The following is an 18000-nucleotide window of genomic DNA, read 5'->3' as shown; positions in this document are numbered from 1 at the left end:
GTCTTATTATTTTTTTTATTATTAAATTTGCTGTTATTGTAGGCTAGATGGCAGGCTTTAAATATTTTAAATAACATTTACTCATAACCTTACTAATTCGAGAGCCGAACCTAAAAAAGTTTAAGTGCAATAAGCCTTTACAATAAAGGGAGCCGCAATGCATATTTCTAGCGCATTCTTTCACTCAACAATTATTGCTGGAATAATGAAATAAATTTCAAATTAACTAATTAAACACATTATAGTTGATAAAAAAAAAATTGTGTCTAGTAGTTCCGACAAACAGATGAGCTCGCTACATGTGCGTTGCGCTAATAATTTGACATTTGCTCTTCTTGAGAAAGTGCTACAGAGGGCCCTGCTATTTCACATATAAGGTTAGTGATAAGTATTTTAAATTAGTATTGCACATTATTCATTCATTTTCTTGTCGGCTTAGTCCCTTTATTAATCTGGGGTCGCCACAGCGGAATGAACCGCCAACTTATTTAGCAAGTTTTTACGCAGCGGATGCCCTTCCAGCCACAACCCATCTCTGGGAAACATCCACACATACACACACACTTATACAGTACGGACAATTTAGCCTACCCAATTCACCTGTACCGCATGTCTTTGGACTGTGGGGAAAACCGGAGCACCCGGAGGAAACCCACGCGAACGCACTACACTACTGAATTAGACACACAATCTCAAAAAAAAAACTTGATGCTTATTTACATTATCTAAAGTCATTTCTTACGAGGTAGGATCTGTTGTTGTATTATATATTTTCGTTTTAATATGCAAATAATTTTCGTTAATTTGTAATAGGCCTATTGTCCCTCATTGCATAAAATAACCAGCCTTTGTATTCAATATGTTTGTAAATTGTCCATCCAGTTTGATGCAAGCTAAACAACATTTTGGCCTGTTTTGCTTATTAAATGAGTGATTTTCACGGAGAAACAAATCATCCATCCACACAGTTTTGTATAGGACCTGTGTGAACAAAAATATACACTTCATCATAGCCTATAGAAAAATGTATCTGTTTAGAACCAATTTTGTGTTGTATAATTAAAAATATTAAAAATACAAAAAAAAAAAAAAAAAAGGAATAACATTTGAAGTGCAATGCTTCAAAGATCCAATACGCTGCATGCAGAGCCAAAACAAAAACTGCTTTGTTTGTTTAATAAAATAATAATATGAAATTAAAGTGAAATAGTTCCATAACCTGTATTATAACTGTAGTCACTCTAGATGACAAATCATCCGTTGCGCCGGTCAGTTTCACCTTTAATCAAGAATGTGCCAGAACCAAATGAGAATATTTACAGATTACCTCGGAATGAGACCTCGGTCTGTGAAGGATGCAGAACACAGAAACTCGTTGAGAATGGAGATGCATGTTAGATGTTTTATATCCCTTTAGATATTGTAAATAAACAACAAGTTTTTATAGAGATTGTGTCATGTCTTTTCTTTGACGCACGCGCTGAACAGCCCCGAAAAGGCGCCTTTATTTAGCCTGTAGCCTAAATAATAGTTTAGATTTTATAACATATAATGTTCCATTACTTTAAATGTATAATGTTTTTTAATATTTATGGATTATATAAAATATATAGTTTATATAAATGCGCTCTGATCATTCAAGGATTATGCGTTGCATATTCTTCTTATTCTTCATTATGGCTTGATCCGTAAATTGTGTATTTTATAAACTGATCGTTTGTAAGGACTAAGCTATTAATAACTGTAATTCCTCGAATGGAAAAGTCTTGATTAAAGAAAAAGATAACTTAATTCGACATATGCGTATAGTGCGCTTAATTCTGCGCGCATCGCGCGCTTTACCGAATTATCTTTTTATTTTTTATGCACTATAAATGCATCTGGCAGCACCGAAAAGAGCAAATGCCAAGTTATTAGCGCAGCGCACAGACAGCTAGCTCGTCTAGTCTGAACCAGGGGTTTTCAAACTATTCATTGCACACCGATCCCATTGCATTTTATTTAGGATAAACCACTTATTTAAAATTAATTAATTAAAAGGTGCGTACTCTCCAATACACCACTGAATTATAGTGTCATAATATTTAATAATTATAAATAAGATAGACACCTGACCTCCATTTAATAAACAATTTATTTGCCATACTCTGTTAATTTGAAGTTTAAAGTTTAAATCATTTATGTTAAACTTAAATTATTTAAAAACTTAAAAAGACTTAAATTTAGTCATTTAAGACATTTTAGGCCATAAGTTTACATACATTGACCGTTGCATTTAGTAGGCCTATTCTGGTCTAAATAAGCTTTTTGCATCTTAGGTGTTTACACACACAAATTAAGCAGTTTATACGTACATTTAATGTTACTTTGAAATTACTTTTGATGCAATAAATAATCCTAAATAGTTGAAAGTGTTAACATATTCTTGAAATGTAGTTATTTTATAACTATGAAATTTATTACTAAACAAAGTGAATCATTATGAATTTGCCAAGAAATAATCCACTTTACCACTGTAAAGCAATGCCCCACACTCACTAGAACGGTAGAACCTGGACTGTATGATATGTTATTTATGTAAAATAGAGAAAATAAGCAAGATGCGCAGTCTCATGCAGCCTTAGTGAAATATAGCGCGTGACAGCAATGAACTAAAAATAAAACCACCCTTGAAATGCTGGCGATCTTAATTTTTTCAGCTTACACTGACTGAGAATAATGTTGCACTATTTTATTAACAAATAATTAGAATGTTTTTTTTTCCTTCAACACATTCATCATTACTTTTGCCTGTGCAAGTTTCTTGCGCGCGCTTGAGCGCGAAGGCATCTATTTTCAGGTGCAAGATGCCACTTTGGGTGGCACCAGCACACTCTGCCACACCTGTGGCTATGTCCCTGCTACAATAATAATAACAACAACAACGACAAAATATTAACAAAAAATAATAATAATAAGACAGGCCTACTTTGACGTTGCAATAAAAAAGTATTAATTATCAAATAAATATTTACAATAGGCTAAAGGCATATATTAAATTAAAATAGGAGAAAATCCAATAGAAACAAATGGTACCATTTATTATAGCCCCATGCAGGGTCCAATGTGTTCTTACAACCATTGAATAACTAAGTAAATAATAATGACAATACTAATAATAATAGGCCTAATAATAATAATAATAATAATAATAATAAATTATTATTTTATACAGAGTAGGCTATTATTTAGGCCTACAATAGCTCTGAAACAATCATGTAAACCAGGTGCTCCTCGGAAATGGCTATCTTTGCTCTGCATCAGGTGCACAGCAGCAAGAAGCTTGGCAGTGAACTATGACCTTATTTTAATGACAAATGTCTAAGAATACTGCTTTACGTTTTTATTTAATTTATACATACGCAATGAATGTAAGCCTGCTAACTGTGTGTGGTTCAAATGATAGAATATGTAAACTTTGTTTATATATATAATTAAATAATAATAATTAAAAGCCTGCGTGTAAGGCTTTTATTTTGAGGGTGACGTCACGAGCGCAGATTTGGTTGACCAATTAGAGGAAAGCGGGCGTTTCAGTACCGCCTACATGTGTAAAATGAATTTTAAAGTCGTTTATCCGTTTTCCTACCCTAAACCAAAAAACGAAAATCCAGCCAAAATCTCGTTTTTTCGTTTTCTCGTGAGCAAAAGAAAAACGGAAAAACGGCCGTTTTCTCCATTTCCTTTATTCCGTTTGAAAATGGAAAACAAATGAACAAAATGTACACGGACCACTTTGAATACTTTTGACTAAATTTAGTCAAGGAGCAAAGATAAATAATGTCTACTTTAATATTGGAGAGATCGCGATTATATTCAATCTGAACACACAGGCGATCATGAGAGACTTGCAGTTCATTTGAAAAAAGCCTATTTAAGAGCTCGCATATCCGTTTTAGCGATTTGCGTACATGACTGCGCTGTCGTGTTAAAATAAAGCACTCGCCACATTTGCAGAAATTAGTAATTGCGCAATACCTCCATTCCCGCGCCGCCATTCAGAATGTATTCGGAGGAGTGACAGGTCAGAGGCTAGTCGACTGGCTGTCGGAGAGCGAAACGTGTAAGAAGATCATCAAATAGGCAGGAAATATGTCCGCGGTTTAATTACTCTGCTAGACATCTCTATAGTGAAAACATCCGAGAAGCATTATTCCAACAAAACATTTGTTTTTAAGTTGTTTTTTCTGTCTCTGCAACACAGAAAGCATTTGTCCCGCCCTTACGTTTCACGCAACTAGACAAGGTCGACTGTGATTGGCTACTTTTCATGTCAGTCAAATCACGCTTCAGAATCAATTCTTAAACTTCGGAAACTGATTTTCAGCAGCTTATGACACAATGCACTAAAATAAACATTCTAAGCACAGCGTTGTGATCGGACGCTTCACAAAACAGCCACTGCTGATCACATCGATGTTATATTACGCATTAAAGGATTAAAAGTGTTAATTGTTTCTTTCATTATTCAGCGGTTCCTCCGCGTACCACTTGGAGGAAGCCCGCGTACCATTAGTGGTACGCGTACCACAGTTTGAGAACCACTGATTTAGAACATTCTAACATTCAAAGTTGGAATTATTAAAAATAAAAAAGCATTAAAGCCATCTCTCTTAGGTGTAACTTGCTTTCAAAGTATTTTTAAAGTTCCGTTTTAGTGATCTTCATGTTTACAATCGTGCTCCCTTCGCAGTACACTTTGAAAACATTGATGTCATTTTGAACACAGCCTCATGGCGAAAGCTATAGGTGACCTATTATTTAAAAGCAGAATTTATGTTATGTCTCCAAAGCTTGTGAAAACAAAAAGCATATGTTAATTCTTTTAATTTATAGTAGATTATTTATCAGGTATCTGTACTGTATAGGACATGGGCCTGCGGGTTCGAACTTTCTGCAGTGGTTTACATGTGTTAAATTGTAAAAGTAGACTTTAAAAAAAATAATAATAATTAAATGAATAAGTAAACAATATCCTACTTAATAATAATAACAATAATCATAATCATCATCATCATCATTAGTATTATTAATAAAGTCTGATTTTTTCATTACTAATAAATAATATGTTCTCTGTGTTCAGCTATGAATTGTTCACACAGATGTATGTATAAGAGAACAGTGATGATACTAGTGCTAATGAAGGGTGAGATGTTGTGGTGTGGCGTGTGGGACAGGATGATGAATGCGTCAGAGGGGCGACGGGGACTGGGCGTAGCACCAGAGGCCTCGGCACCCCTGCTCGCTCATTTGGAAATCACTCCTCTCTCCGCAGAGCGACAGGAAGAAAGCACTGAATCTCAGCGGCCAAAGATAAACAAATAGCTCTTTTTCCCACCAAAATGCAGCTGGTGCCAAACTCTCTCAGAGACGATGATGACATAACACACCGTTACAGCAGGAGCCGTCCACAAATAAACACAGCACATCACGACTGTCAAAGAGATTTAACAACAGTTTACTATATTGGTTAGGAAAAATGGTAAACTAAAAGCAATTTGCCATTCGTATTTGTTTCCAATGTTAAAAAACATACAACTGTTGATTGTTAGCTTGTTTAATTGATTGATATTTACTGATACTTTGAATTTAACTAACACACATTAGTTTACAAAAAAAAAAAAAAAACAGATTACAGTTATGATCTTATTGCAGTTAATGGGATTATATATTTAATTATTTGTTCGTTCATTTATCAATTCCCTCACACACATAATCAATTCATTTATTTTTAGAAAGATGAATTGTTTTCAGCATAAATAACCATTATTAAGGTGGTCACACTTTACAAACGTTTCATTAGTTTATGTGTTTACTAGCATGAACTGATTATGAACAATACTTGTACAGCATTTATTAATCATAGTTCAACATTTACTAATGCATTACTAACATCCAAATCCAAACTTTTTAACATGATTTAATGCACCATGGTTAACATGAATTGACAATGAACAACTGTATTTTCATAACTGTCAACTGACATGAACAAATACTGTAATACATGTACTGTTCATTCTTTGATCATGTTAGTAAATGCATTAATGAACATTAACTAATACAACCTTACTGTAAAGTGTTACCATACCAATGTTACAAAATAATCAATAAAATAATTGACTTTTCAAAAGAAAATTAATATTAGAATGATTATATAAACAAATTATATTTTAAAACACACTGCAACTAAATATGTTATACCGTATCAATATTTCACATTATTATTTTTTCACTATATTAACTGTATGATAATAATAATAATAATAATAATAATAATAATAATAATAATTCCCTACATTTATATAGCGCTTTTCTGGACACTCAAAACACTTTTTTTGGGGGGATCTCCTCATTCACCACCAGAATGCAGCATCCAGACAGACCGCAGACCATACACCAGCTGATTGGTGGAGAGTAGACAGTGATGAAGTCAATTATGATATGGGGATGGTTAGAAGGCCATGATGGACAGAGGCCAGTGGGCAAATTTGGCCAGGATGCTGGGGTTAAACCCCCACTCTTTTTCGAAGGACATCCTAGGATTTTTAATAACCACAGAGAGTCAGGACTTCCTTTTAACATCTCATCTGAAAGGCGGCGCTCACTGAGCAATATATTGTCCCCTTCATTATACTAGAGCGTTAGGACCCACACAGCCAGCCGCTTGAGCGCCCGCTGTTAGCATCACTAACACTGCTTCATGTATGTGAATGTAAAATGTATATGAAATGTGTTATGTAAATACACTTAAAGGCCCAAAACAAGACCAGATAGACAAAATGCCCCATAAAGTGGCATTAAATGAGCAGTGTTGGGGAAAGTTACTTTAGAAAGTATTGCATTTCAATATTGAGCTACTCCCCAAAAGAGGAACTAGTTGTGTTAATTAGCTACTTTTAATGGTACACAATGCATTACATTAGTTTTGAGTTACTTTTGCGTTACTTTTTATTACCTGGCTGAGACTTGATTTCTTTCAGAACATCTTTTTTAATAGAGTAGTTCTGCATCTAACAACACACTATATAACCTACATTTTCCCTGAAAAACACATGAAAAATATTTTAGGATAATGCTATCTCATAACTTCCTGATTCCAGAGCTTTACATGCCTTATATACAAATTATTGAAAGTTTAAAGCAGTGTTTGCTATTTTTGTACTATTTGTCTTAAGTAAAATCACTGTTTCCCAGTACTGGGTTGCAGCTGGAAGGGTATCCGCTGCATAAAACATATGCAGTTCATTTCACTGTTGTGACCCCGATTAATAAAGGAACTAAGCTGAAAAAAAATGAATGAATACATCACTTTCATTGAGACAATTTCTTTTTCCTTTTCTTTGATGCGTTTAAAATAATGAACACATATTTCATTGACTGTGTGATTCATTAGCCCCTTTCACACATACAGACCTTTCCAGAAAATTGCCAGGATCATGTGTGAACAGGCCCTTTTTGAAAATAATACCAGTAAATTCGTTCTGGCAATATTCTGGAAAGAGAAGTTGTAACATTATCAGTAATTTGGCGGAATGCTGCTCTGTGTGATTGCAGAAGGAAAATTGCCAGAAAAAGAGTGCGTTCATGATTAGAATGCACTGGTGTAAGACGTCTACTTAGAACATTGAGACGCATTCAAATCTGCGGTTTATGAAAAAAAAAAACTGAATATTTTTTCTAGACACATTTAGCTGCTAAATATTAGTCAGATAACATTTTATAACATTTCTATCAACTGTGTCTGCTTCAGTTGCTTGATGCGTGTGCACGTGAAGTGAAGGAGTGCTCGAGTGAGCGCCAGCACACACACATATTATGTACATCTGGATATGCAAAAGTGTTCCTCCATAAGTTTTCATCGAAGTTGTACACAATTTTTATCCATCCACAGAATTTGTAATGTAGTCAAGTGTGTTAACATTTAGGCGCAGTGAGTGCTTTTGGCTTTGGATGTCTCTGGGGCGAATTAGCTGCATGCATGCTAAAGCTTTAAATAAAAGTGAAACCATCAACAAAAGCCCAACCCCTTCTGTGTTTACAAATACAAGCGCAGCCTTTTAGGGCTCATTTCTGGTAAAAATGTCAGAATTTACAGATGTTTTGGAATGGATGTGTAACTGGTCTTTTTCTGAAAAATTCCAGAACTTCCTTGCCTGTGTGAACAGCGCTTTTTTGATTTAAAGTCGTTCCAGATATTTACCGGTAAGAGTGTGCGAAAGGGGGTACTTTAATTTTAATTCAACAATTTATTATTTTTAAAAAGATAATTACTTAAACATAGTACAAATAAAAAAGTAACTTTTTTTAACTCAAACATTGACTTATTTTTTTAAGTATTTTTTTGAAGTAACTCTACTTGCTACTTAGAAAAGTAATATTATTATGTAACTTGCGTTTCTTGTAAAGTGTTAACCCCAAAACTTCAAATGAAGATCAAAAAACCAAAAGCAAGCAAGCTCTCTCTCTCTCTCTCTCTCTCTCTCTCTCCTTCCCAAAATTCATCCTGCTCTCAGCAAGACGGTGCACCTCCAGCACCTGTCCTTCTCTCTGTGCCTCTCATCACCATCCATCTAAATACGACACCCTTGAGCCGAGATGGCACGGGCAGTTCTCTGTGTGTTTTGCATTGTCTTCGAGCGGCCGTCCTGATCTGGGAAACGTCTGTGCATACAAGGATAAAAATCCCCATGCAGGCGGCAGGAGATTAACTGCCCTCTGCCTCTCACATCTTCCTCTATTGATCGCCACAGATAAAAAAAAAATCCTCACACGCATTCACTAAGATGACATCACAGGCAAAGAGGCAGAACAAGGAGTCCTTGAGGTCAGAAGAGGCAGTGCAGTGGCGGAGAGAAGGTGAGAAATGATGAGCTCAGCCATCTCCTCGCTGGTAGCATTAAAGGCAAATCAAAAAACAAATGGAGAATTGTTGCTTTGGGTTTGCACCGATTAGCTTTGAGGTTATGTGTATGCTTGCTCACTCATAAACAATGACAAAAGCATAACCTTTGAACCGTTTAAAAAGTCTTACTGTTCTAGCAAAATGCACTGTAAATATAGATGACTAATCAAATGTTGTACAAAAATAAAAACACCCCTTCCTTAAAGGTCCTGTGAAATTAAAATGAGTTTTTTTAGATGTTAGTATCAGTCTGTTTTAAGGATATCTATTAGCTAGTGTGCTACAATTAGGGATGAAACAATTATAGATTTTGGTTGTACAATTAAAGTCTGAGGAATAACCATGGTTTCATCATGCTTATTTTGCACTCATTCATTTCAAAACACTACTAGTTTAGAAAATTACATGAAAACTCCTTATATTTTAAAGTGTTATTTATTGCGGCACAATAACCAATCAATAAATCACAAAATAATAATATAAACAAACAATAGTCTATTTCTCTTTAAACTTAAAAATAAGGGAAAAAATTTTTTTGGCATTTAAACATAAGTAATAATTTTACCCTAAAAATAAATGACACAACAATAAATAAATGACAGACAGACAGACAGACAGACAGACAGACAGACAGACAGACAGACAGACAGACAGACAGACAGATAGATAGATAGATAGATTATAATAAACAAATAAATGAATGAATGAATAAATAAATAAATAAATAAATAAATAAATAAATAAATAAATAAATAAATAAATAAATAAATAAATAAATAAATAAATATGGCTATTGTAAATCTAAGCTGCATATTAGCAAAGTATTTTCCTTTCAAAGAAAACAAATGTAGTTAAAGGCTGCTGGACCTCTTTCTGGACCTCTGTCACTTTTGGCTATATTACAAAATTTTTGCAAATTTCCCTCGGTTTTTGACTTGCGCTCATGGCTTTCTTTTAATTTGTTGCTGCCAATAACAAACTTGTGTATGCAAAAACGCACATTGCTATAAAGGTGCCATCTGAAGATGAATTTGCATAGGCTACCTGAATTGGAAACATTTCCATTCAATAAATGTGTAAATAATATGTGATGCTCAAATGTGCTTAATATAATACACACACTTATTAATGATTCCCACTTGTCTTCCTTGTGATGAAGAGTAGGCAAAATCTGATATATAGTGGGGGAAAAAGAAAAATTATTACATCAGACGCTGGATTCGAACCGGGTTCATGAATGATAGTGTCAAAACATGTTGTCCCACCCTTTACGAGCTCCGCCACTCCCGCTGCTGATGTTCGCTATCTTTAGTTTTATTGTCTCTGTCGATCAAACGGGGGAAATCACTCAGCTAGCTCATTGTAACAAGGTGTCCAACGAGACCCCACTTAGTTAACCGCGTCAACTAAACTCTCCCACTCGATTTGTTTTTCTTTAGTTATTAATTCGAGGACAAACTTACAAAGAACACCACTTTTCTCCTGTCTACCTTGCTTGCTTTTGCCATTACTTTTTCATTTGGTTTTGCCAAAGTAGAGTCATTCTCATGGTTATTAAGGGGAGGAGGCAGGGAGGGTTTTAGCGCTCGTGCACGTGCGCTCAGTTTCACGTTAATTCAGATGTACAAAGAGAATATGCAGTGTTTCATACATCTGAATTTTTTACTGCATATGCACATTTACAGCTTTGTGCGTACGCAATGTTTTAGTATGTATTCAACGCAAGTCTTCGTACATGAGGCTCCAGATTTTTAGAGTTTAATTTGTTCAAGTTCAATTTTGTTCAGTCCAGTGTGGTTTAAATTTCACTGCTGAAAGTTTATTTCTACATTAAATTATAAATTCCTTTCTTTACAATGGATTTTTGTAACATCACAAAAACATTAAGACCCTACTGAATCAAAAATACCTGACCATCACCCAATCTGGCTATATCATTCATTCATTTCATTTTCCTACGGGTCAGTCCCTTTATTCATCAAGAGTTTGCCACAGAGGGATGAATAGCCAACTTATCCAGCATATGTTTAACACAACGAATGCTCTTCCAGCTGCAACTTAGTACTGGAAAACACCCATACACACTCATTCACACACACACAGTGGCCAATTTAGTTTGTTTAATTCACCTACAGAACATGGCATTGGACAGTGGGGGAAAACGGAGCACCCGGAGAAAACCCACGCGAACATGGGGTGAGCATGCACACTCCACACAGGAATGCCAACTGGCCCAGTCGGGACTTAAACCAGCAACCTTCTTGCTGTGAGGTGACAGTGGTAACCACTGAGCCACCGTGTTGCCGTATGGCTATATCTCACAAAAAAAAAAAAAAAAACCTCATGATAACATCAGATAATTTTATTGCACTTTACAATAAATAACACACACACAAAAAGCTTTTAAACTGTCAACATAAGGTAAAGTTGACAGCATCGCCACAGTAGCAGCATTATGGTGATATTTTTCTAAATACTGCTTTGTTATTAACGTGTTTAGCTAGCACAGATCTTCCAGATCACTTCACAGTGATTTCGCAGGAGCCAGCTAACACAATAATAAGAGCATCATCATCAGCACGGCCCTCTATTCACTATTAATGGCCAGTGTATGTATTTGGCAGGAGAACGCTCTGTTTACAAGCAGAGCTGGAGGAGAAAGAGGGCAACAGAGAGATAGAGAGAGAGAAAGAAAGAGAGAGAGAGAGAGAAAGAGAGAGCGGCATAAAGCAAGCAGAAGGCCATGAAGGACTAGGGTCCTTAACAAGGACTGGGATTCATCCAATCCCCCTCGGGAGCTTCTTCTTCAGCTCACTTATAATTTATACCCATACAAATAACTTGGCTTCGATTAATAACTGACTCGCAAGGCAAAAAAATTTAGCTACAGTGCCTCTGCCAAGTGCTGTGTGTGTGTGTGTGTGTGTTTCTCCTGTGCCTCAGCATGTTTGGGCTGATAGACTGTAAAGGAGAAGGGCATTAATCGTAAAGAGCTGCTGGAGTGTGGGCTAAAGTTGCTGGCTGTAATACTGTCTGTCTGAATCATCGCCCCCTTCAGGTCCCGCTGTCTAGTTTTGCCTTCTAATGTGGCCTGACACTCAGAGAGAAGCATCATTCTCCCCTCACTGCTGATCAGAGGACATTAGAAAAGGGACAATTTAGTGAGGGATTAAAAAGGGCAATCTGCGAATGTCTCTTTGTTTATGGCTTTAGATTAGGAGAGTGTCGGAACTCTGGATAACACAATAGGCAATAACTAATTTTATATTACGTACAATAACAAATATTATGGATGATAATACAATCAAATGAGTGCACAGTGAAGTTTTTAACGTTTAAAAGAGCCATTTTTTTTTTAATTGGAAGAAAAAATGGCATTATTATTATTAGTAGCAGCAGTAGTAGTGGTAGTATTCATCCATTCATTTTCTTTTCGGCTTAGTGCCTTTATTAATCAGGGGTCGCCACAGCGGAATGAACCGCCAACTTATCCAGCACATGTTTTACGCAGCGGATGCCCTCTCAGATGCAACCCAGTACTGGAAAACACCCATACACTCTTGTATTCACACCCACACACACACTACGGACAATTGAATTTATTCAATTCACCTTTAGCGCATGTCTTTGAACTGTGGGGGAAACCGGAGGAAATCCACACGAACATGGGGAGAACATGCAAACTCCACATAGAAATGCCAACTACCCAGCCAGGACTCGAACCAGCAACCTTTTTGCTGTGAGGCGACAGTGCTAACAACTGAGCCACCATCAATTATTATTATTATTATTATTATTATTATTATTTATTTGTATATTATTTTGCTGTCATACCTACTTTATATCTAAATATCTACTTGCCTTCTCTGTCCTTTAAATATAATATAATATAATTTAAATAAAAAAGTAAAAATAAAGTATACAGTCCTGAAATAATTGGAGTAGTAGTAATTGGATGTAGTCGAAACACTAAGAACTTGTCAGCATCCACATACTGTAAATAAAATAAGTAAACATTAACATGTAAATAATTATTGACGTAGGGATGCAACAATATAAGATCTCATTATATGACTTGAGAGTCACGTCCATCCAAATATAGAAATCTCACTATGGCAATATATAGATCACATAATTAAAATACAAGTTTTAATTATTACAAGTAAATCTGACTCCCTTCATGTGCATGCCCGTCACACAGTGCCTGCAGTTAAACTTATAGCAGTTTATCATCAGTACAACAAAGTTATGTCCACTGCTAAAAGCTTTTGTGTCCTTTAAGCTATCACACCTATGGCATAACTTTGTTTTCATTTTTTCTCTGCAATAGATATGTGTTGTTGCAGGGGCTTTACAATTCATAAACCATGATGAATTAAAGTGAGTGAGTAATAGTAAAATCGGTCAACCGATGCATCTCTATTAACATGTAATCATTAAATGATAATATGCAAACCTATGTTTTAGCACAAAGCTCCTTGTGGTTGTGTTCTAAATGACTGGAGATTAGTTGTGTTTCCTTTCAACGTGGCCACAGTTTGGAACGGTTTGGAACATACTTTTCTAACAGCCGAGTAGTACGTTTAAATTCAAATGCAGTACCTACTGAGTAGCAGGTGGTTTCGGATGCAGTCTCAGTTTCAGGGGCTATCTAGCCCTTCCCCTTAGCGCTACGCCTTCAAGTTAAAGAGAATTGGGACTAGGGTTGTACTGGTATGAATTTTTCACGGTATGATAATCGTCTAAAACAATACCACGGTTTGACGGTTTCGCGGTATACGGTATGTTACAAATGTTACAAAATAATAGAACAGTGAAGCAAATTTGACTTTTTCCAAATAATATATTTTTTAGTTACTATAAACAACACAACTTACAATGAACAAATAAAAAAATAAGAAAATAATAAATAATGTGTCAAAGTCCAAATAAAGTCCAAATAAACATGGTGCAAATCCCCAGTAAAAAAATAGATATAAATATTTACTATACTATAAATAGTTACATAACGAAACTAGATTCAATATGGAACATCCTTAGGTTTTATGTGCCAGCATGGATATGGTTGTCTATCGATATGGATTTGGATATGGTTGTCTGCAATGCAGACAAACAGCTGCACCTTCATTTGTGTCTTTTGAAAACAGCAAGAGCAGCAGTTCGTCTTTGCTGTGTCACTGTTTTGTCATGTTTCTGTGCTGCTGTGCATGCAAAAGTACTTAGTATGAGAATTATTTCATGCAAAACTTTTTTTTTTGCGTTTTATTTAGCCGCGCATGAATGTATGCTCTCATTCCGTGTTGTTCAAAACGCTTGGTCCACAAACAAAAGCGAAACCTATGCTTATTGGTTGTGATATAGCGAGTTTGAACCAATCTGGGCATGGAGGAGGGACAATGCATCAATGTGTCATGTCTGATTTGTCCGGAGACACAGTGTGGAGCGTTTCTTTGTCAAATCAACGTTGTCAAATGTTGATGACGTAACTGCACTGATTCCGGAGCCTCTGAAAGTCCGCGAATGTTATGTTATACAGCACTGGAAAGCTGAGACTCTCTTCTTTATGCCAATCTTTGAATTGTATGTATCGGATCAGCGGATCAAAAGTTATTAAACATTTAAGAGCAATACTTATTTTTAGCCGCGGGCGGCTGTCTCGGTCTTTAAGGGTTAAAACCGTTGATATGCAATTGTTCATGGTATGATAATCGTGCACGTTCAAATCGTGGTAAACCGTCATACCGGTATATTGTTACAACCCTAATTGGGACATCCCTACCCTTCACACGAACGCAGAAAAACGTAGGGGTAATGGGTAAGGGGTAAGGGGAAGGGCTAAGGGGTGGAATTGGGGTTGGGCCTTAGTATTTTTAAGTAAGTTAAAAGAATGTTAATGCATGAATGGATGTTCAATGGCAAGGCATTGAACATCCTGCTTTTTCTGTGGTCATTTGCAAAGTTATGTGGTTACAAATGCTTGAGGGTACCACATTTATTTCAACCTATTATCAAACTAACTGGAATTACCTGGGCATTAAAGAATTTTATTATATGGCTGTCTGGAATACTCGATTTTGATTGTCAGTCACAACATTCTAAGGTATGTCATCGCAAGATAAAACCGCTAAATTATGCAGGCTTATCTGGGAATTTCGAATCACCTAAACTGTCAATGAACACATTCAAATCCATATACTTACATCCACATTCATATATGTCTGCTTGTCTGACTGTTTGGTGGAATCTTGTGTATGAATAATATGTAGGTTAGTCTATGCTCTATTTTTCTGGCTTTGTTTTTGTGAGCTGTGACTGTTTGGTGCCCTCTTGCTACAGAATAAAGTGCAAGTTAGTGTATACTCCATCAGCTGTTTTCATTTCTGTTAGCTTTGCTTTTAATTAAAGGATTAATCAATAATTATGGCTCTAAACAATGTTTTATGTTTAATTTTCATGTTTTGTGGAGAGAAGCAGTGTAATAAGTGGGATCCAGGATGGTTGTTTTTGCAGTATATAGCCCTTCAGTCTTATACAACTATATATATAGTCCAGGTTTCTCGAAACTTGAATTGAATACCCCTGAAATTATAGTGTGCAGTATCTCTATTTTGAACCATCTCCAATCAACACAACTGAAAATCTGAAAACTACAAGCAGGTACTTATCAAAGAAAAGCAATTCAGCCTGTCTGCAATGGATGGTATTGACTTTATAAGATGATGCCATTTCTGGCCTTTCATGTGCAACCTCTTTAAACTAAACATACCATAAATAATATCACTTTCATAATATATAGAAAAAAAAATCTGGTATCTTGAACTCACAGTCACCTTCAATGAGGCTTAGCGCAAAACAAAAGACAAGAAACAAAATGAAGAAGACCTGAGAGGCGCAGGCGAAAGACATTGATCGAGTGAAGAGATGGAGAATGTGTTACCAAATGAGTTATTTTATCGCCCTCCTTCACAAACACAGTTCCCACATTTGCAAGAGGAAATGATTGCATATCTGGAGTAAATGTGCTCTGTGAAATGGAGAAATCCAGCTGGATGAGGCACAGAAGAGAATGAGGCGTAATTTCTGTCCTGAAAGGTGAGAAACTGATGATGTTAGAAAAGAGAAAGATGGAGTGCTGGAGATACACAGCACCTGCACCGGTGAACATTCAGAGAGAAGAATAAGTTAGTGTGTTAGAGACTGAAGAAAGGTAGGATGGTTTCAGCTATGACCAGCACTGCTGTAAAGAACAAGCTATTTGAGAAATGGGGATGGAGAAGAAAGAAACTAATGGACAAACACAAGAGGTAAAAAGGGAAGCCATACCTGGGTACTGAGCAGCTCCTGTGTGAAAGGGAGAGAGGAAAAAGGGGAAAAAAGAGAGAAATAATTAGGAAGAAGTCATTCACCAAAAGACATCCCAAAGTAGCATCCAGGCAGAAGAGAAAAGAGAGGTACATATAAAAATTTATATTAGAACTATATTACAGTCACATTTAATGTATTTATTCATTCATTCATTTTCTTTTCAACTTAGTCCTTTTCACCCTAGTCCTAGAATGAACTGCCAACTAATCCAGCACGTTTTACGCATCAGATGGCCTACCAGCTGCAGCTTATCACTGGGAAACACCCACTCTCATTCACACACATACACTACGGACAACTTAGTTTACTCAATTCCCCTGTACCACATGTGTTTGGACTGTGGGAAAAACCAGAGCACCCAGAGGAAATCCACGACAACACAGGGAAAACATGCTAACTCCACACAGAAATGCTAACTGACCCAGCCGGGACTCGAACCAGTTTCCCACTGCGCCACCACACCACCCACATTTAATTTAATTTAATTTAATTTCTTTAAATACATAATTTATTAAATTGCATTTGTGCTGTATTATTATTGCTAGTAGTACTATTTAAGTAGAATGTGTATACATTTTATATATTGTTTTATATTATATTTTTATATTTAATTAGTTGTTAGTTATATACCACGATTCACCTATCACAGCCTCGTAGTTTCTTCGTTCTTTCTATTGTGCAATTTAACATGCTTATTTTTGTAACTTGTAACTGGGTTATTACTGTCTGCAGCAAGACCATCGTGAAGGGGATGACACACCAGATGCGCCACGCAGAGCCATGGATTTTAAAAACAATTTTGTAAACAGGTTTTTATCAGGGTAATGACTGTAACTGGCTCATCAGTTCACCGAACTCACAACTGTTTACTGACTGTAATCACAGATATAGGAGCACTGAAGTGTTTTAAAGTCACATCGATCAGCTGGTTTGTCTATAAGCTGAAATACAAGTGATTAGCTGATGAATTGTGACTTTAAAACAGCTGTGAGTTCGGTGAACTGATGAGATTTATGGCCAATCACAGTCATTTCTGTTGAGCATGTGAACATAATTGCAAATTAGCACTGTTTAAGAACATGCTCAGCAGCGCTCAAATGTTAGCAGGAAATTACAGGTTTTAAAACTTCAGTATTGATTTTTAGCGAATTCCAGTATCGTGACAACCCTAGCTATGACTCGGGACATTGTTCATATTTCTGCCACGCCATCTAAATATTTTCATTTTAAATAACATGCGAATGTGTGCATGTAGTGTCTGTTAATTCCAACCCCTATATGAATGAAGTTTGCTTTAGTTTTGTAGATCAGTGACTGCAGGAAAAAAAAAAAAAAATTATGCTATATGCCACATCTGCACAAAAGATAAAAAGCTTTATGAACCTTTTCCTAACTGCAATGAATGTTTGCTCCTGACAACAGGTTTTGATCTATGGTTTCATTCTATAATGCTGGACCTTTTTTCTATGAAGGTTTGAATTATGAGACAACATGTTAATGCCTGTCGGAGAAAAGTGTATAAAGTGTGTAGTGAGGGGTTTTACAGCCTTAAAACATTTATTATTGTAAAAAAAAAATAATAAAGCTGACTACAGATTTTGCCTATCGCAAGTTATTTTTGGAACGTCACTCCCGCAAATTTTGAGAGACCACTGTAATGGTGTGTAATGTTAGTATAAATATATTAATATACA

The 18000-nt window shown here is 35.9% G+C and overlaps 1 protein-coding gene across 8 annotated transcripts in view; it reads right to left on the bottom strand.

Moving 5' to 3' along the window:
- The window catches only part of cadm1a (cell adhesion molecule 1a), a 462812-nt gene that overhangs the window by 147376 nt on the left and 297436 nt on the right, over positions 1 to 18000 (bottom strand). For 4 of the 8 annotated variants that reach the window (XM_005161197.5, XM_021468894.2, XM_005161198.5 and 1 more), the window contains 1 exon segment: positions 16265 to 16282. The exons of the other annotated variants lie outside the window; for them this stretch is intronic. In XM_005161197.5, the coding sequence (XP_005161254.1) occupies positions 16265 to 16282 (18 nt within the window). 8 annotated transcript variants of the gene reach the window in all.

The sequence above is a fragment of the Danio rerio genome, chromosome 21 (assembly GCF_049306965.1).
Source record: "Danio rerio strain Tuebingen ecotype United States chromosome 21, GRCz12tu, whole genome shotgun sequence".
NCBI classification, from domain to species: domain Eukaryota; kingdom Metazoa; phylum Chordata; class Actinopteri; order Cypriniformes; family Danionidae; genus Danio; species Danio rerio.
The sequence above is the reverse complement of the archived record's forward strand: the minus strand, read 5'-3'. Positions and strand labels throughout refer to the sequence as shown.